At 36.4% G+C, this 22,447-nt stretch overlaps 1 protein-coding gene across 1 annotated transcript in view; it reads right to left on the bottom strand.

Annotated features, from left to right (window-relative positions):
• Nucleotides 1-22,447, bottom strand: part of CPXM2 (carboxypeptidase X, M14 family member 2) — a 234,106-nt gene that overhangs the window by 53,271 nt on the left and 158,388 nt on the right. The window contains exon 7 of the mRNA XM_043985357.1: nt 9,954-10,042. Coding sequence (XP_043841292.1) covers nt 9,954-10,042 — 89 coding nt within the window. The remainder of the gene's footprint in view (nt 1-9,953; nt 10,043-22,447) is intronic.

Raw genomic sequence — 22,447 nt, 5'->3', positions numbered from 1 at the left:
AGAGCATCCTGTATACAAAAATAGACACTGAACTGAGAATGATAGCCCCTGGTAATATTAAATTAATCAGGCAAACTATTTTGTAGCTAAATTATACCTCTCTTGTTGACTAAAAATCTGTGGCGTAATACTGGCTAACACAAAAGCAATTTAGAAGAGTTATCTTAGAAACTGACCTAGGTGATTGCAATAATGAAAAATATTAAAAGTATCAAATATCTCTGCCACAGTTTAACATGCTTAATGGAAGATAACTATGAAAAGTACAACCCCATTCATGATCCAGCTCCATAGCAAAGGAGATTAAAAGTAGGGATAACAATAATTGAAAACTTGACTTCTCTTAGAAAAAAAGAAAAATGGAAACCAGGACAGAATTTTTGTAAGCCTTATTTTTGAACATGTGACAAGTCCTTAATTATTACTATCATTTGGTCACACATATTCCTGTGTTTTATTTGATTTAAAATGTTAGGTCCCCACACCATTTCATCATTCTGTGTGGCTCTGGGAAAATCATTTAACCTCTATGCATCTAAGGCAACTGACTGGAATTTATAAGTCATGAGACAGGAAGAAGCCAACAATGGTAGTGGGATGTCCTTATACTGATACAGTAATAGATTCTTCACATACTTTTATATGTATGAATATATATATATGTATATATATGTGTGTGTGTATGTATTTGTATGTATTCATATATAGATGTATATATAGAGACACAGACATAGACAGAGAGACACACACAAAGAGCATACATATGTACTATTTTAAATATACGTGTCTACACACACACACACACACACACACACACACACACACACATATATATATAAAATCTCTTCACATATTTGGCAATTTCCCTAAAGGAAAATATGCCTCTGAATATGCCACAAAGGACAAGTTCAAGTCTTCAATTTAGACAAAGAATGTTACATTAACAATTAAGATTTCAATTATTTATAAGGGCCTTGGGTCACATGAGAATTATTGGCATGAGTCACATGAGAAGTATCCCTTTATAAAGGGATCACTGCCCCAATATTAGACGACCACCATATTTTGGGAACCGCCCCCCACCATATTTTATTGCCAAGCAACACATTTTTCACTAGCACCTCTCCTACTTTTGTGCTAGGAGTCCCTTTCTATCATAAGAAGATGAGAACAGAAGCATTTCTCAAAGTTGCTCTTTTCTGGCAATGTCACATGATCTAGAGACAATGTCAAATACCTGAAAGCTTGGCTCCAGCCAACTCTACATTCTAAGCATGCACAGCCAGCAAAATGAAGCTTGATCTGAATTCATTAGCAAATATATAATTTTTAATGTGAGAGGCTTAGATAATTTCTTCACGGAATACTGGAAAACTTAGAAAGATGTGGAGCCCAACACTGCAATTTTAGAGGATTTTGAGAGATTTTGGTTTGAGTTTCAACTGATCTATTATTACAATGATATGCAAAGTGCATTTAAGACATGGTGACCTAGATGTAAAGATAAGCTAGACACCACAGTATTCAGTTCATACAAGAGAATATCTAGGAAACGAGTCTGTAGGAATGACTTCAGGTAGCTATTCTACATAAATGCAAAAGATTAAAGTCAGCAAGCAAGGGGAACTAGAGGTTCCAATAGAAAGGATCAAATCTGATCTGATGTTTTTCACTAAGACTTGGAGGAATAAAACCCATAAGTGGAAGATTGTTCCAGATGAGTATAATGAATCAAAAGAGATTAGTTAAAATATAGTAAAAAGAAACAAGATAGTTAAAAGAGGAGAGTAAGTATATTAAGATTTTTATATATTTATGTACATATATGCTTATGCATGGTGTGTCCCACAAAGTTGAGAATAATCCTGAATTTTTAAAAGTGGACATTTGATGAACTAAAACACATCCAGATATTTGTAACAAAAGATCAGAACTCAATGGAAAATTTGATATAAAAGATCTAGAGAAATATAAGGAAATCATTAAAGATTAATGACAAGGCACTGACAAAAGTCAAAGTGTTTACATATGATATAAAAATATTTTAATATTAGGAATTATTTTTAATAATACTCTCAAAACTGTTATCATTACCAAGGTAGTTGAAAGGTTGGGGCTGAGTTCTGTATGATGTTGTGATATTAAAAAAACAAAATTGGGTAGGAAGAGGTTAAAAGGAGAAATTATCTCATGAAAACAGGGTATGAAAGGAGGAACTAATATAGAGGAAACAGTTGGGGTGGAGGGCTGGTAATATTGGAAACTAATCATCTGGGTTGAAGAGGAAACAACATATACATATGAAGAGGTTTTGAAGACTTCTGAACTTCTAGAGAGGTGAGAAAACTGGGGGATAGGGTGGAGGATCTCCTTCTAGAAGAGTATATAGATGAAGAATAGGAAGTTGGGGTGAATAGGGAATGGAATTTTGGAGGCCTTAGGTAAAATAAGGAATAAGAGTAAAAGAAGAGAAGGTAGTAGAGATAGAATAAAAAGAGAGGGTGAGAAGGAAAATAACAAAAATAATATGGGGGTATTCACAAATAGTAATTATAGCTTTGAATGTGAATTAGAAAACAATAACAAAATTCATTTGGAAGAAACAAAAAGTCAAGAATATCAAAGGGAACAATTTTTGAAAGTATAAAGTAAGGAGGTTTAACAGTACCAGATCTTAAACTGTATTATAAGGCAGTAATTATCAAAACTATCTGATACTGACTAAGAAATAGAAAGGTAGATCAATGGAATAGAGTAGACATACAATTTATAGCAGCAAATAAACCTAATAATCTTGTATTTGGAATGTATAAATACTTAAGACTTTAGGAAAAGAATTCATTATTTGGTAAAAAATTCTTGGGAAAACTAGAAAGCAGTATGGCAGAAACCGGGCATAGACCAATGTCTTAACAACATTTATCGAGATAAGGTCAAAATAGATACATAACCTAGATATAAAGAGAGACGTTTTTAAAAGAAAATTAGAGGAGTATAGAACATATTACTTATCAGAGTTATGGGTAGGTGAACAATTTAGGAATAAACAAGAGATAGCAAAGTTAGGTGGAAAATGAATATTTTGATTACATTAAATTAAAAGGGTTAAAAGGAAAATAGAAAATTAGGAAAATTTAGCAGATAAAGGTCTCATATCTAAAACATATAAATAACTTTGTCAAATCTATATGAATAGGGGCAGCTAGATGGCGCAGTGGTTAAAGCATTGGCCCTGGATTCAGGAGTACCTGAGTTCAAATCTGGCCCCAGACACTTAACACTTACTAGCTGTGTGACCCTGGGCAAGTCACTTAACCCCCATTGCCTCACTTAAAAAAAAAATCTATATGAATACAAATCATTTCCCAATTAATAAATGCTCAAAGGACATGAACAGGAAGTTTCCTAATGAAAAAATCAAAACAATTTATAGTCATATGAAAAAATTCTCTAAATTATTACTGATTAGAGAAATGAAAATTAAAAGAACCTTGAGATGTCATTTTATACCTACCAGATTGGCTAAAATGATAGAAGAGAAAAGTGACAAATGTTGGAGGGGATGTGGAAAAATTCAGACACTAATACATTGTTGGTAGAATTGTGTAGTGATCCAACCATTTTGAAGAGCAATCTGAAATTATGCCAAAAAGTTATTAAACTACCTATACCCTTTTACCCAGCAATACCACTATTAGGTCTTTTTCCCAATGTGATTAGGGAAAAAGAAAAAGAACCAATATGTTCTAAAATGTTTATAGCAACTCTTTTGTGGTGACAAAGAACTGGAAATTGCAGGGATGGCCATCATTTGGGGAATGGCTGAACAAGTTGTGGTATATGATTGTGATAGAATACTACTTGTCTATAAAAAATGATGAGCTCATTGATTTTAGGAAAACGTGGAAGAACTAGCATGAAATAATGAAAAACAAAATGAGCAGAACCAAGAGAACATTGTATACAGTAACAGCAATATTGTTTTAAGAACAACTTTGAGCAAATAAGTTATTTTGACTATTATAAATACCCAAATTAACTACAAAGACCTATGAAGAATGACACCATCTGCATCCACAGAAAGAAGTGTTAAACCAAAGTATATATAGAATAATTTTACACAGGCATATACAGATACATACACACATAGAAACACACACACATACCTATTTGTGTCTAATGGTAGCCCTCTCTAGGGTGGGGGGTGGGGGAGAGGGTGGGAAAAATAAATTTACATGATAATTCTATATATTTGAGAGGAATAACAAATTGTACATAATAGATTTGCAGTTTCATGTACAATTATCTTTTTTAATTGTATTGTATTTTGAAAATGATTTTTTATTCAATAAATTAAAAAATTAAATTAAAAAAGTTATACTCATGGGGAAAAAACTACAAGATGAGCATTTGGGTAAAGATCAATGCAGCTGGAAACAACTCTGAAACCTGGCCAAGAAGCAGGGCATAATAACAGGGGGTTTCAATTATCCAAATATTTGCTCATGTGTTCTTGCTGCCAAAAAAGGAATAACTAATAATTTCTTGACTTATTATAATGGAAATGCCATTCTTCAAAAGGTAGAAGAGTAACAAGGAGAAATCATATATTGGATCTGACCTTCCCTCACATGGGCTGAAATGGCAGCTCAGGGGCCCAGTGGGTAAGACCTTGTATCAGAAGGACCTGAGTACAAATCCTTCCATAGACATTTATTAACTGAGTGACCTTGAGCAAGTTTACATGATCTCTTTCTCTCTCTCTCTCGCTCTCTCTCGCTCTCTCTCTCATTCTCTCTCTCTCTACTTATCTATAAAATAGGGATAATGCACCTACCTCAAAGTATTGTTATATCAGATGAGATGTATGTAGCACATAGACAACAAGCTACAAAGTTTAAAAGTACTATGCTAAACCATCCTAGATAGCTATACTACTAATAATAGCACTATTAGGATAGTACAATATATTTTTATATATTATATAACATAATAATATTATTAATTGGACATGACTGAAAAGGACTGTATAAAATATTATTAGTATTATTGATGCCATAATAATACTGTTAGGATAGCTATAATACATGAGAGAATATATAATATATACTAACATATATTATAGCCATTCTAGTAGTTTTATATATAATATATCCACATATGTATTTATTATATATTATGCATATAGTTACATATAGTATAGCTCTCTTAATAGTTCTATTGTCATTGTTATCATTAACTGAGAGGAAAAAGACATTTTGATAGACATTGTGATAGAAAAGAAAAGGAAAGCTAAGTTTAGCTTCACATTCACCATAGATTTGGAGAAAGCAAATTTTGGAGAGATGAACAGCAAAGCTATGTGGGGTATCTTAGACTAAAAATTCTACAGGGTAAGTCATCCCAGGAAGGATGGGAAACTCTCAAGAATTAAATTTTGAAGATACAAAAGGAAAGAACTCTGAGAAGAACTTAAAATATACAAAAAAAGAAACAAACAGGAATAATCTGAAGAGACTGATAACAGATACATAGAAAACTTACAACCCAATCTGGAATTTTAAAAGCTATATATGGAAGATGGAAGCAAAGGCACCTAGCAGGAAATGAGTATCAGAATATTGGTGTGGTCCTGTGTGTGTGTGTGTGTGTGTGTGTGTGTGTGTGTGTGTGTGTGTGTGTGTATAGTGCCAAGAACTCTAAAGTTAAGAATGAGATAAGGCTGGTGAGGAAGGTTAAGGATTTCAAGAAGTTCCTCTTTCTGTTTGTTGTGTTCTGCTTTGTTTTGTAGCTATGCTGAGGTAAAAAAGGGGATCAAAGAAAGGATCAGACTCTGGCTTGGCATGGTGTCAGATTACATCAACAGACAAGAAAGAGAAGGGTGACTGTCTAATTCTTATTTCCATTTTGTTTTCTCTACCAAAAAGAATAACTTTTGCACTGAAAATGAAAAACCAAAAATGACTAACCAGTAGTTGCTATCTGACATAAGTAAGAAGGGGCAGCTAGGTAGCACAGTGGATACAGCACTGGCCATGGAGTCAGGAGGACCTGAGTTCAAATCTAGCCTCAGACACTTGACACTTACTAGCTGTGTGACCTTGGGCAAGTCACTTAACCCCAATTGTGTCTGTCTGTCTGTCTCTCTCTCTCTCTCTCTCTCTCTCTCTCTCTCTCTCACACACACACACACACACACACACACACACACAGTAAGAAGAGTGAGAGAGTAGCTTGTTGTCCTTGTTAAATTCAAATCACCTGACACAAATGGGTTCTTGGTATATATGACCAATGAGTCACTGTCTGTGATAGATGAAGAGTCATGGACAATGGGAAGGGTGCTACAGAAATAGAGAAGGGGAAATGATATCCTAATTTTTTTAAAAAAGGGGGGGGGATGAAGAGAATAGAATATGAAAACTCTAGTCCCGTGAATAAATTTCAATTCCTGAGAAAAGTCTAGAATGGAGTATTAAAGGGTGGTTAGTGAAGTATCTAGAAGAGGAAGCAATGATTAGAATGAGCCAAACATTGCTGACTTAATGAAGGTCAGATCATGCAGTGTAGCATGATCTTATTTCCTTAAGCCTTATTTCTTTTTAAATTTTTTGACATTAAATGAAACTAGTTTCTAAAGTACTAGATCAGGGAAATCATATAGATAGAATTTACCTTGAATTTTTACCTGCTTTATTAGTGAAGTAATTGATAAAATATTTCATATTCTCTGATGGTAAAGAGATACACTGATGAGGTGATCATACAATTAGATGGATTCCAAATTGGTTGAATGCATAGATTGGAAGAGGAGTCATTGGTGGCTCACTGTTATCTTGGAAGAATAATCTTCAGGCAACTGGGCTTGGCCCTGTGCTGTTTAACATTTTTATTGATGACTTGGATAAAGGCAGAGATGGTATGATCTTTTTTTTTTTTTTTTAATTTTGTGGGGCAATGGGGGTTAAGTGACTTGCCCAAGGTCACACAGCTAGTGTCAAGTGTCTGAGGCCGGATTTGAACTCAGGTACTCCTGAATCCAGGGCCGGTGCTTTATCCACTGCACCACCTAGCTGCCCCTAAGATGGTATGATCTTGACATTTGAAGATGACACAAAATTGGAAGAGAAAACACACTAAAGTAAAAAGGCAGGAACCTAAAAGATCTTCACAGGCCAGAGCAATGGGCAAAATGTAATAACGTAAAATTCAATAGGTATAAATGTAATATCTCATACTGGGGTTCAAAAATTAACAAAACAAGTAGTCAAATTTAGACAATAGTTTGTTTGAAAAGGATCTGGGGGGCAGCTAGGTGGTGCAGTGGATGGAGCACCGGCCCTGGATTCAGGAGGACCTGAGTTCAAATTCGGCCTCAGACACTTTACACTTACTAGCTGTGTGACCCTAGGCAAGTCACTTAACCCCAATTGCCTCACAAAAAAAAAGAAAAGGATCTGGGGGGTTTAGTAAATTCATTGAATGCTAATGGTGAGATGTAATACTCTCCCTACACACACACACACAATGCTAATATAATCTTAAATTGTATGAAGAGAGTCTTAGCTTCCAGGTCTAAAAACCACATATAGAGTATTCTGTTTAGTTCTGGAAACTGTAGCTTGAAGCAGACATAGGTAAGATGGACAGTTTTCAGGGGAAAGGTAAACAATATGGTAAAAAGTCTTGAATTTGTGTCACATGAAAGGATGCTGAAGGAACTAAGAATGTTTATTCTGGAGAAGAGTAGGGTTTGGGGAAAGTGATAGCTGTTTAAGTATTCCAAGTTTGTGAAAGAGGTATTAGGTCTGTGATTTCTTAATATTCTCCCAGCTCTGACACTCTTTGAAAAAAAAATTATTGCATTTTGAAATATAATCCTATTCTATATTCTTAAATGAGGAAAGGGAATTTGAAACTACTTTTTAAGGATACTTTTAACTTGACCTATCTATGTTCAATTAATTGTTTAAATGCATTTAGATTTATTGTTCTGGACATTAATTATGTCAATTGAGTTTATAACTGTCTAATCTTTGTGCTGAGAAAATAGGCTATGAAATCTCTGATGAACTAACTCTGTGACTCAGTACACAATTGCTCGATAAAATTGAAAGATGAGTCATGCAGCAGAAATACACCGAAGATTTTAAGCACCAAAAATGATTCACATACTTCAAGTCCAAACAAATTATCTTGATTTCTGAAGAGCAAGACAGGAAGAAATATTTCTTTGGCACATCCCACACCTAAGTCTGTACGGATATGAGTTTGGAAATTTTTTGGTCTCTGAAGGGAAATGAGATTGCTAGAGATAAAACTAGATTTGTTCATGTCATTGGGTTTGGGTCAAAGGCACAGCCCAGACACCTTTGCAAATATGCCATACTGTCCTCTTCAACTCATCCCCAGTGTTCCAACTTGATGCATATTTTACATGTTTGACTCCATCTGGCTATCCCCTGCTTTATTCAACACAAACCTCAGCTCTCAAATATATGTGGTCTATACTACAAGTAACTGGGCTTAGTAAGGTCTTTCCATGTCTGCTGTTTTAAGTGTGTTCACATTCAATCTTCCCACTTAGCATCACATAATCTTAGAATCAAAAGGCTAATTGGACACCATTTAGTCCACATATTACCTTCCCTTTCCAATATATTTAAATGGCCTTCCAAATTTTTTTGAAGGTCGTTTCTAGTGCTAAGATGAGTATCATGTTTTCCCCCAGTCTTTTATTTTCTCTGATGCAAGTCACTTAACTTTCCTCAATTTCAGTTTCCTCATCTGTAAAATAGGGCTAACGCCATCTATCTCATAGGGTTGTTGTGGGGAACAAATGAAATAATATGTAAAGTTGTTTAAGTACCATATCCACACTATTACTTTTTTTGTTGTTTTTGTGCAGGGCAGTGAGGGTTAAGTGACTTGCCCAGGGTCACACAATTAGTAAGTGTCAAGTGTCTGAGGCCAGATTTGAACTCAGTTCCTTCTGAATCCAGGGCTGATGCTTTATCCACTTCGCCACCCAGCTGCCCCCTATTATTACTTTTAAACTAAATATTCTTATATGCTTAAAGCAATAATCACTTGACCAACATCCTACCTATTTTCTTCTGAACACATTCCAGCTTTTGAATGTCCCTCCTAAGATGTAGTGCCCAGAATTGAACACAGTATTTTAGGTGTGAGATGTATAGAACAGAGTGCAGTGGAACTCTCAATCCCCTTGTTCTATACCTTAGGCTTCGATTAATGTGAATTAAGGAAGGGTTAGCTCTTTGGGGATGATATGTTGTAGTTGCTATTTTTAAGGTACTTGAGCACAGCGACTCTGGTTTCTCATTTTTTGGTAGGTCTTTGAAGACATGTTAGGTCCTCAAAAATGCTGTCAAATGCCCAGGATTAATGACTTCTATAATCAAACTTTTAAAGAGCTCTGCTTAGCAGAACTGCTCTTACTTTGATATATGCTCTTAGGAGAGGAGAAGCAAGGGAGTGTACATATTTAGGCACTGTCAGAAGGATGGAGTTAGCAGATTAACAAGGGCTGTGTCAGACTTGTCAACTGACATGTTTATGACGGATGGGGTTTTTTCACTTTGGATTCAGATGTTAGGGATCAGGAAAACATGAATTAAATGTCAAATTGGAACTTTACCCATGGGAAAAATCTTCAGATTGAAATTTTGGAAAGTACTTCACCAACAAGGAGATAATGAAAAATGCCCAAATTTCTGAAAAGCCTCCATCTTGAAACCACTAACTTTTAAACAGTTTATAGAGAGTTGTCTCTTTAGGAAAGTGGCTATGGTAGTCCATTTTATAATCACAGTATTCTAACTCTGGATGAAGGAGACTTCTTAGTTACCTTTATAGTACAGTACCGCGCCCCCCCCCCCCCCGCCCCGTCCACAGATTCCACAAATGAAAGGAGCCCATCTACGGCCTACCTGTCTCATTTCTTTGTAATTGTGATGTTTAAAATCCAGGTCATCAGTAGTTGTCATTTCATTCCTTCTGTGATAATAGTTATTAGGATCTATGGGAAAAATACAAATATTTATTTATTCAAATAAATATGCCAATCTCTCGAGTGCCTTCTGTGTGTCTACCCCGTAATAATTTGTGTGTGTGTGTGTGTGTGTGTGTGCTCACAAAAGAAATGTAAGATTTTGTCCTCTTAGGAAGCTGTTGTTGTTGTTGTTGAGTTGTTTTCAGTCATGCCTGATACTTTGTGATCCCATTTTGGGTTTTATTGGCAAAGATACTGGAATGATTTGCCATTTCGTTTTCCAGCTCATGTTACAGATGAGAAAACTGAGGCAAATAAGGTTAAGTCACTTGTTCAGGATCACACAGCTAGTAAGGATCTGAGGCCAGATTTGAACTCAAGAGAATAAGTCTTCCTGACTCCAGGCCTGGCATTCTTTCCACCGTGCCACCTAGCTTCCCATTAAAAAGCTTAGAATCGGGGCAGCTAGATGGTGCAGTGGATAGAGCACTGGCCCTGGAGTCAGGAGTACCTGAGTTCAAATCCAGCCTCAGACACTTAACACTTACTAGCTGTGTGACCCTGGGCAAGTCACTTAACCCCAATTGCCTCACTAAAAAAAAAAAACAAAAACAAAAACAAAAAACACAAAAAAAGATTAGAATCCAAATTAGGAGTTGGTTGGCAGGGGAATAGGGAAAGTATATTAAAGCAGAAAACAAGTGTTACTCTATGGTAATTGTTTAGAATAAAAAGTCACAAAAGGGGACAAAATCTTCATTACCAAGCTGATATCATCAGTGTCTTGAAGAAGATCTTGTTAGTCTTTTAAATAGCAAAATATGTTTAATTTACTTTGAGATGTGGCTATACTATATTGATTAACAGATAAGTTGGGGGGTTTTATTGTTGTTCATTGTGTCAAAACTTGAAACATTATATAGCCTCCTAAATGAGATCTATAATCACTCAAATATTTCAGCATAACTATCTGTGCAAAGAGAAATGAACAAATAAATAAATACAATACAAAACCCTAGGCCTAGAATTGGACAGAGGAAAGCAGGCTGAAATTATATTATTCTTCTTTAGGACCCCAAGTTTTGTTTTATTTTGTTCTTTGAAACAAAGTCTCTAATTTTAACAACCATTGTCCAAAGAGTTAAAATTGAAAATCTTTCAAAGGGCTTAGAGTAGCCCATGGTGAGTGGACTAAATTAAGAATTCCTGAAATAATGGCTAAAAGTATGTCATAACAGAAGCAGATTGGTATGTTCAGGAGAACTGCAGATCATATAATATTCCTTTGTATTTTGGTGTCACAAGAAGGCAAGATATGTCAGACAATACATCTGCTACATACATTTTTTAAGTAATAAACATTTTTATTTATACTTTTGAGTTCCAATTTTTATCCCTCCTTCCTTCCCTCCCTCACCTCCCCCCTCCCTGAAGAGGTAAGCAACCATATATGGGTTATACATGTACAATTATGTAAAACATTACCATATTAGTCATTTTGCATAAGAAAACTTGAATAAAAGGAAAAAATGAAAGAAAGTAAAAAACAGCATGCTTCAGTCTGTGTTCCATCAATATTAGTTCTTTCTTTGGAGGTAGATAGTGTGTTTCATCAGTAGTCCTTTGGAATTGTCTTGGATCATTGTATTGTTGAGAATAGTTGTCATTCACAGTTCTTCATCAAACAATATTGCTGTCTCTGTGCACAATGTTCTCTTGGTTCTGGTCACTTCACTATACATCAGTTCATACAAGTCTTGCCAGGCCTTCCTCAAATCATCCCGCTTGTCATTTCTTATAGCACAATAATATTTCATCACCATCATAAACCACAGCTTGCTTAACCATTTCCCAATTTATGGATGTTCCTTTGATTTCCAAACAAACATTTTAAAATAGATGATATTGGCATCAGAAAGGGGCAAAACATGAGTAAACATGATATAGAATTAGGATACCAACCATAAACAAAGAGCAACTGGAGTTAGGAGGGACAGACAGACAGACAGACAGAGACAGACAGAAACAGATACAGATAGATTCATAGACAAACACACACAGAGAAAGAGTGAGAGTAAGAGCGAGAGAGTAAGGGGGAGAGAAAGAGCAAGAAAGAGAGTAAGGGGGAGGGAGAGAGAGATTGTATACCAGTGACTCCCTCCAAACAGGGACCAATTTTACATGTTTAAGTAATTTGTATAAGACTGTCATAAACTAGAATCATTCAAAGCAAATCTATAAGTTCAAGAAATAAATTTATTGGCTGGACAATTAATTACCAATTCAAATATTACTGGACAAGCCATCTGAAAGTGTTCTAACATTCATACTGTCTTTACTTCTGCCACAAAGCCTTAGACTCAGTTCTGCAAATATATTCAAGCATGATGAGAATGCTAGTGTTTGATATCCACATGGAAAACTGTTTCTATTTAAAATACAGCACCAACATGATGATGTTAAGGAAAAACAATGATATAAAACAAGACAATTGATATAAATTATCTCTATGCAGGGAACTTAAGCCTGCTGTTCTAACCAGGCTAATAGGGAGAAAGTAACATACGTAAATATTTTCACATAGAAGTTAGATAGACTAGCCCAGTGGTTCTTAGGATACGGAAGTAAAGCAGATGGCAATGTGTTTTCTTTAATGTCATTGACATTGACAAAACTGTACTGATTTCTGATGTCAACAATGCAAATGAGGTCATACAGTTGATTGTTAATAAATGGAAATGATGATGACTGCTTTGTTGCATATTTATAAAATGTTTTGCCTTTTCCCCCCATCTTATCCTCGTTACAGTCCTCAAACAATAAATATGATATTCATTTTACAAGTTAACAAACACACACAAAAAACCTGGGGTCAGAAAGGCCAGGCAATATACACAAGTTTGCATAGCAAGTAAATAGTAAAGATGTGGTCCCCAAATAGGTTTAACATTCTGAATTTACAAAATGTTTATCCCATCCAAGGAGGGAAGTAGTTGCAACAAAGCAGTCATCATCATTTCCATTTATTAACAATCAACTGTATGACCTCATTTTCATAGCTGAAGCTTTCACTTATGGATAAGACAACTACGTTCAAATAGAATAGCTCATTTGTTATTTTAGATAGTCTTCAAAGATTTACAGATAGCACATAGTCCCATGCTAAAGAGTTTTTGTTGTTGTTGTTCTTTTTTTTAAAAAAAAAGTTAATCTGGGACTAGATCTTCTTTTCTGAGGTAACTCTGCAAGGCATTGTTTGCAAACACCCAAACCAAGGACAAATGAAGCAAGCTTCCTAATGTTGAAAATGGGCATAGATCCAGAGGAATGTGGCAAACAAACATCTGAATGCCCCTTTCTCTTGTTCATTTCAGAGGAGAGCTGAGGAGCCAAGCTAATGTGGGTCAAACTCTCTATGAATCATTTCAGCCATGATGACCACTACAATTACTTCTAAGCTTCCTCTGTGTACTTCAAATTATTTATGACACATTCCTTATTCTGCCTCACTGAATCCTTATGGCATGGGCCACAATGAATAATTCTACTTATGGAAAGGGAGTGAGCACAGCACAAACTCTCACAGGTCAGGTCAAAATAGAAAGGTGTTAAGTACAGTTCTATAGGAACCACTTTGTGTCTTTTATCCAAGGAACAGCCTAAATAAGGCTGAGAGGATTCACCGCCAGAAGCTAGGCCATAAGATGATACATTGCTTTGGCTTCAACCAGTCAAGAAGGCATAGAATGATTGTAATCTATGTGTGTGGAGGAATCACACACATAGATTGCAATCATTCTATGCCTTCTTGACACTACTCCAAGAAAATTACAGAATTTTTGAGGTTCTGAAGCAAGCAAGAAAGATAGGAGGGGAGTAAAACGTGCTGTGGGTAAGGGTTGGACTAAATGACATCTCAGGTCTCTTCTATCTCTGTGATTCTATGAAAAAAAGAAGACACAGAGAACCTTATAATATATAGAAATCTTAGGAAAGATCAGAATTCAGTATTTCTAGATAAAATTTTTAAGCTTGATAATTATGATTAATCATTATCATTATTGTCATCACTAATAAAAGCAAATGGCATTTATATTCAAATTAATTCAACCACTAATTATTAAGTACCTACTACATAGAGCACTAGGAAATAGGGATGTGGAAATTAAATAAGATAATCTTTACCGTTGGGGAGTTTGTATCCTAATAATAAATTGGCTTTCAAAGAACTCCATAACCTGGCCCCTTCTTACCTTTACAGTCTTCTTATACCTTACTCCTCTCCATGTACTTTGACATCCAGAGACACTTGCTTCCTTTCTGTTCATTCATCTCCCAACTCCAAGTGTTTTCCCTGGCTGATCCTCACACTTGGATTACTTTCTGTCCTCATCTCTGCCTCCTGGTTTCCTTGGCTTAAAGTTCTACCTTTTGTAAGAAACCTTACCTTGTCCTCCTTAATCTTAGTGCCTTTCCTCTGAGACTAACCCCAATTTATCTTGTATATATCTTGTTTGCTCAGTTATTTGCATGCTGTCTCCTCCTTAAAGTGAGCTCTCTGAGAAAAAGGGCTGTCTTTTGCCTTTGTTTCTATCTCCAGGGCTTAGCAGAAGGCATGGCACATAGTAGTAGGCAGGTCCTTAATACTAGTTGATTGACTATAATACTATGAATACTGTTTGTTAGTACTTTATATACATTAGGCTACTTTATACACTTGTTTTGCGTTATTGATGCTAACTCAGCAACAATTATATCTACTGTAATTATAAGCATTGGAACTTACCATGTGGGATGAATTCTCAGATTGTAAATTTGGCTTATTATTTGAGATGTCACTTTGATCTGGAAAAAGTGTTTGTGTTGACACATCAGCAGTTCTCCATGAAAAGGAAAATGCCAACAGCTACTTAAAAAGAATGCTGCCTACCCCCTATTCATGTGAAATCAGCTCCAGGCAGATGCAGATTTCTGGAAAGGCTAAGGTTGCCAGCCTTGTGGAGGGAATGGTAGGATCCCCAGACTCATTTCTCCTTTTTTCTGTTTCTCCCCTTTGAACAAGAAAGCCTTCGATTGGAACACCAAGAGCGTGGTTGTTAAACGCCTTGAAAACTGTGAAGTTGTCTTGAATAAATTGACTATTCCAAAATGACTGTTGCCATTTTACCCTAGATCAGATTGAATTAAGGAAGGTTTGCATCTGTATTTCTATGAGAGCTCATCCTATAACTTTCAGACCCACACATGACAGAAGCTTAATGTTATTATAACAATAACCCACCTTTACTTTTATAGTCAACACCTTTGATAAATGAATAAATATTAGGCTTAACCTTAAGATATATTCTATAGGCTGAGAGAGGACCTTATAACTACTCACAAGAGTGACTCCATCTCTAAGCAAACCTTCATTTCAGTGTGAAGGAGCAGTCAAATACATTGCCTCATATTTAAGTTTTCCCTCTACCCTACTTTGCATGTATAGTCAGCCAGAGGGGAAAACAAATCTACCTCCCTTTTAAGGTCCTAATGTCAATGACAGATTAATAAATCAGCTAGTTTCTGTTGCTTCTCCCTGCCCACATCAAATTGCCTTGTCCCAAAGCCAGTTGAAATGCTGGGGATGGGAGGGGGCAGAGACACAGAAATAAATAAAATATCTTTTAAAGTAAAGAAATTCATATACATAATAAGCTTACATTTCCATATCACTTTGGTGTTTATAACAAGTCTTCCTCATAAGAACTTGGCAGAGTAGATAGTGCAAATGTTATCAGAAACCTCATTTTGTACACGTACATGACAGAACATATTTTAGTATAAATAAGGTTTATAAGGAATGTTTTCTGTCATCAACAAAACTAAGTCATTCAAAGAAAAACTTGGTAGAGGATTGCATATCAGGGCAAAATGACATAGGAACTTAGAAAAAAGTGGTAATTCAGGTTGAGCAAAATACTGGCAATTTTTTTTAAAAAAGTATTTTAATATGGTAACACATAAATATCCTGCAGTGAATTGGGACAAGATGTTTTCTCTTTAATTTTTCTACCAGTATATTTTAAGGGGAAGTGAATGAATATTTTTATCATTCATTTACACTCAGCTTATCCACATGCTGTTTTCTAAAAGGTATTTGACACCCAACAAGCCTCAGGAACCTCTTTTAGAAGTCCTTTCAAGCCTCTTTCCTTTGAACAGAAGCCATCCATACAAAGTACTTAAAAGAAATTGAATAAAAATGAAAAACTCAGTACAAAAGACTCCAAGTTTGGTAACATTCACCTGTAGTTGATCCTAATAATTTGCTAAGGATTATGAGCCTGGCCACCTGACCTGCTTTTACTGTATCCCCTAATACAGATTTCACAAAAATTCTCCATCAAGCCTTCCCCCAGTCAAACAGATCTCTCTTTTTTCTGAATTCCTAAAGCACACCCACTAAGCACTTATTTTATAACATCAAGGTTTTTTCTTTCTTCTTTTTCAGTGTGCATGCCCATATCCAAAAGCTTATCTCAGGGAGGGACTTGGGCTTTTTCTCATCAGAACTGGATAGACAAATTCAAGAGCTGCAAATGTATTTTCAGAACAGAGGCCAGGGCTGTCCCAGTAAACAGGAACTCAAGCTAAAAAATGAGAATAGTCGGTTAGCCAAACTTCTGGTCTTTGTAGTGTCTTTACTGAGAGATTTTGGAGAACTGAGGAAGAGGAAGGCAGGTAGGTAGTGGGGGCAGGTCTGAGAGGACCTCCTAGTGGATCTTCAATAGAATTGAGAGATTGTGGGCACATAAGAGGTACTTAATAAGTGTTTACTGAATTTAATGTTAGATGATCAATAAAAGTTTTATGACAAATGGTTAGCTCAATGATGATGGGCTTTATCGGACACACCCTCATCTTTCTTATTACTTAAGTAGCAAGGAGTCCTATACCCATTTGTCTTTGTTGTTCATTTCAGTCACATATGGCTCTTTATGAACTTATTGGGGGTTTTCTTGGCCAAGATGATGGTTTGCCATTTCTTTCTCCAGCTCATTCTTACAAATGAGGAAGCTGAGGCAAACTGACGAGCCCAGGGTCACACAGCTAGTAAGTGTCTGAGAGCAGATATAAATTTGTGAAGATGAGTATTCTCAACTTCAGGCCTGGTACTCTATCCACTGCTCCTAAGTTCTACATTCTATGAAAATAAAAAGGTGGGCCAGAGTTAAAGAAACACAGCCATAAACATCTGAAATGGAACTCAGAAGCTCTGAATAAGACCTCTAAGTTAACCAGAGACCCTAAGTGACCCTTGACAATTAACCTTTTCCAAGCCGGTCTAGTCTCCCCACTATAATACTTATTTGAGGGGCCTCTAAGTAGGGCACAGATAGAATAAAAGAATGTTGGGCAGAGCAATCAGTGCTGAGGTTGAAGCCAATCAGCTGGTCCCGGTAACCTTTGATTCTGAGTAGTGATATAAGGGCAAGTGTTTAGAAGGGGCAGGGTAGACAGAGATCATTAAAGGGCAATTAGATTGTAAGCTCCTTGAGGACAAAGACAATCTTTCTTTTTGATATTTATATCCCCAGTGTTTAGCACAGTGCCTGGCACAGAGTGTTGTTTAGACATAAATAAACATAAATGTTTATTGACTGGTAGATGATGCCTAAGTGCAAGCTATTTTCCAATGGTCTTTGTGTGTTTGTGATATAAACTGGGCCCCAAGAAAAGACACAGTTATCTCTTGTTCCTAATTACTACCAATTCACATCCTAAATTTTAGTTTCTGAATATCAATATGTCTATTCATCATGCAGTTTTTCTCCCTGTAAAATTAATTGATTAGAATTATAGGGTCACAGGCTTAGAGCTAGAAAGAACTCCAAAGGACATCTAATCCAAAATTTACAGATAAGGAAACTGAGACCCAAAGATTAAAGATTCAAACCAAAATCCTTCTATCTCCTAAAAAAGCAGTATTTTTATAATTATGTTTCTAAAGAAATGCCCAAATTCTTGGGTTATGAATATATTTTTCTGGTATTATTTAAACTACATAAAGTATAGAAGTATAGTCATCCCTTCCACATTGCAGGTGTTAGGCTCACAGTACCCTTTCAATTTGGAAAATCCACGTAAATCTGTTGGCTTTACCTTCATCACAGAGAAGGTCTGATTTTTTTTTTCTGTTTTCTTTTATGGAGTGTTTACAGTACCTCATATTAAAATTTGGGTTAAGTATTTGGTCATAGGCTCTTTGTTCTCTGTTGGTCTTCATGTGTCATCTGTAGTCTCTGCAAAACTCCCCCCAAATTCCCATTCAATTTCTTATGTGCACCTGAGATATATGGAAATCACAATGGAGAAAGTCAAGATGTGGAAGGGATAACTATAGATAGATAGCCTACCTGGGAGTCAAGAAGGCTTGTACTCAAATCCTCTCTTTCGCATATACTTTGAGACACTGGGCAAGTCTCCCGTTGCCTCAGGCATTTTAAAACTATTATTTACAGAGAAGATGCCAATATGCATTTTACCTGAGTTTTCTCACCTGAGAGTTCCCAATATGATGGTTGCCCTTCATTCTCAAAGAAGACCGAAATCCCATTGCTATAGTCCCAATACCAACAAAAACCAAAGGGCTAGTTCCTATGTGAACAATCAACTGGAAAATCAAAGTGTTTGAGTTACATAAGGTTTTTATTGTAATGGGATCTGACCTAAATCAAACAGCCTGCTACCCCAGAAAGGCCAATCAAAACCTAACGAATTCTAGTGCACTCATCTGCACTACCATTTTGCTTGGTGGCTCTAATGATCAAATGAGGTAGCATATGAAATAGAATACAATATTGTTGCATCATTATTAATGAGATCTCCTTCAAAATACTAGGTAACCTCTCTGCACTGCAGTTTTGTCATTGGCACAATGAGTGGGTTGGAGTCTGATCTCTAAAGCTTCTTATTGCCCTGGATCTAGACTCTTCTGCCTTGCCAGTAGCTAGTTGGGAGGGGGAAAGGGGTTCTTTGTTTTTTTGATGGAGTTAGTGCTTGAGTTCAGAGGGATAACAGCTGCAATCTTCAATAGGAAGCAGGGCAGACAAAGAAAAGAGATAAGCCAGCAATATCAATTCTTCTGACTTTCCTGTTTAGAGGAAGCTTGATCCTAAGAATCACAGAGTTGAGCAGTGCTCATCGATAAGCTAGAAATTACATGTCAGGGAATCACAGAATCTCAGAATTGGAAGAGACTTCAGAAGCCATGTGGTACAAAGCATACCCGAAAATACCCTTGCTAACACACCTGATAAGCAGGGATCCAGCTGTTCTTGGAAGGCCTCCATGGAAAGGAAATGCACGTCCCTCAGGGCCAGCCCATTCCATTTCTTCGTAGCCCTCATTGGTACAATTGTTTTTGCTTGTATGAAGTCTAATTTGCCCTTTTGTGACTTCTAGCCTTTTCTTATTTCTACCCCTGGAGATCCAGTAGAACTATTTTCCTTCTTCTAAACAACAATATTGCAAATTCTCAATGTCAGCTAACCCAGCTACTGCTAAATTATGCCTCTAGGCTAAAGATCCTTAGTTGTTTCAACTGATCTTTACATGTTATTATCCTAGCCTAATACTTTTAACAATCTTAGTGGCCCCTTCACATACAGCCTCAAAAATACCAAAGCAATTACTACAATAATAAATAAAAATTTTAAAAGATACTTAATCCCAAGAAGTAAATGTAGTTTTTGCTGGTCCTCTGTTCTGGAAGAGGATCATGAAACTGGAGTGATATTATGACCTGCAGTGAATTGGATTTAAGTGAGGGAGGGCTGCGCAAGATGATCAACCTCACTCCTCCAGAGTCATGTGGGTCCAGTGGCAAGATATGTGTGTGTGTGTGTGTGTGTATGTGTGTATACACACACACACACACGCATATATATATATATACATACACATATATATGTATATGTGTGTATGTGTATGTATATATATATATGGAGATGGCTCAAATGTTTAAGGAAATTGGGGTTAAGTGACTTGTCCACAGTCACACAGCAGTAAGTGTCTGAGGTGAGATTTGAACTCAGATCCCCCCCCCAACTTCAGGGCCAGTGTTCTTTCCACTGTGGCACCTAGCTGTCCCAAGACAAAAAGGAGAAAGGGGTGGGAGGGAGAAGAGATAAGAAACATTTTCTTGTACTAGGAACTATGGTTCAAGTTTGTATAGGACTTCAAAGGTATGAACAGAGGTATGCAGGGTTTAGGGCACACACTGATCCTCTCTGTGAGTCACACATTAAGTGATAAAAGAAAGCTATATGAAATTCTGACATAATCAAGTGCCCAAGTTGCTGTGTGTCTCCAGTGAGCCTATACTATAGGAGTGATGGCCAATGGGAGCTACGAGAACACAGACCAAAGGGTAAAATATAAACCTGTCTCGAAAGAACTCCATCTATTAAAAGAATATCCCAGCTAACCCTGCTGAAAATAATGAACATTATCCCAAGCCAACATCTGATTATCATCATGACAAGCCTGTCCCTACTGAGGAAGGGAAAACAAAAACAAGGAAATTATAGACCAAGATGTGGCAAAGAGGTCAATCAAGGTCATGTCCATCTTGATATTGGCTAATTAGTGTCAAAGAAATGAAACACAGAACTATAAAGATAGGAGTATATCAATCTGGGCTTATTTATTAGTGTCACAGTTTCAAATAATTCTTATCTCATGAACTCCCTAGAGGGCTATGTTGCTCATATGAATTCAGGAACAGCATTTGATTCTCTTAGTTGATATATATTCTTTAGGCAGCAACATGGCCAATTTATAGTAAGATTGACAAGAGAAGCTGTCAGGAAAAAAAAAAAAGAGAGCTTATCTGTTATGCTGCTGTTGTTACAGTTCCCAAAGAGAATCTAGACTGGGCACTGTGGCCCACTAGGGAAATCTCACTTTCATTGTAAGGACATAAGGATTTTTTCCCCCAGCCAAAGCAACCTGGGCTGAGAAAACAGATCTTGCTGCTATTGACTAGGCATTTCTCCCACCACTGAGGTTTAGTTCTACCTGGATAAGTGGAGAAAGGGGGACTTCAAGTGGGATAAGATAGTAAATTGCTCTTTTTTTAGTCAAGAGGATGGTTTGCAGATCCAGCACCATACCAATTCCAAAATGTGATCCAACTTCATCTTATCCTGCTTAATTCAGGGACAAACTTGTTCTCCAGTGGCAGTGGTTATCCAATATATGCGTGGTCTAATTTGATAGGCATGTCATAATCTGAACAGGATCTATTTTTCATTTAATTGTTTGGTTTTTGCCCCCATTAAGTTATCAGTCCAAACCTCTTTTGTATTTCTTTGCATTTCACAGAGAAGTCTTTGTGGTATTCTAGAGATTATTGCGACTATTCCAATGTAATTTTCCAATAAAAACATTTTGAAAGCCTTGCCATTAGTAAGATATGTTTCATTCATTTGGACTTTTAAGAGGTTGAGAGGAGGGAAAGAATCAGACCAGTGATATTTTTGGTGTAGGGAACTCCTGAGAAGGGAAATTCCTTTCTCTTAATGCAGATTGGCACCTATTCTACTTATAGTCTTTCAAAGTTGCTAGGGCTTTTGAGTAGTTAAGTGACTTGCCCTAAATCATGCCATTGGCATGTGTCAAATATGGGGTTCGAATTGAGGTGTCCCTGACTCTCAAGTTGGCTTTTTATCCACCATGTCAGACTGCCTGATGTACACCTTTGATGAAAATGTCCCTGATTAAAACCATATTTGATGCTTATATTCAATATGCTATTGAAAAAATAATATCTGTAGTTGCATCTGTTATGGGATGTTATTTGTGATTCTTATATAGATACAAGATAGGTTAGGAGAGGAGGATATCTGAGACAATGTCAGAGGAGGGCCTTTGAATTTGAGTTTGATTTCTGAGTCATGAGTATTTTCATAAATAACACATCATTTATATAGTGGGAGTTTACATTCTCTTTACCACATTCAGTTGTTTAACTACAAAGAGATGGGCTTCACTGCAAAACAAAACAAAACTTCCCAGAAAGCCTTCATCGAGCATGCCCCTGAGGAATGATTAGATCACTTTCATAAAGACCTTATAAGTGAAGAGAAGGAAGACTGTCAATGCATCCTCTTTTCCTTTGGTTCACCAGTAAAAGTATCAGTCATGATCCTCTCTATTCTTTGCACTCTTTCTCTTTTAGAGCTCTCTTGGGGTTCAGTCTCTGAATGCTTTGAAAATAAGAGTCCTTTCCAGTAGAGATTACTGATGTACATGCTTGATCTGATCCAATATCTCTCCTCAAGTTCACCTTCTTCAATGCCATTTCCACTTCCCCATACATGACATCAGACAGAGAGACAGCAAAGTGAAATGTGCTGTTTCCTTGATTGTTTCTGATAAGACCAGATC

This window comes from Dromiciops gliroides, chromosome 2, assembly GCF_019393635.1.
Source record: "Dromiciops gliroides isolate mDroGli1 chromosome 2, mDroGli1.pri, whole genome shotgun sequence".
Classification (NCBI taxonomy): Eukaryota; Metazoa; Chordata; class Mammalia; order Microbiotheria; family Microbiotheriidae; genus Dromiciops; species Dromiciops gliroides.
Note: the sequence above shows the minus strand (reverse complement) of the source record. Positions and strands in the feature narration are given on the sequence as shown.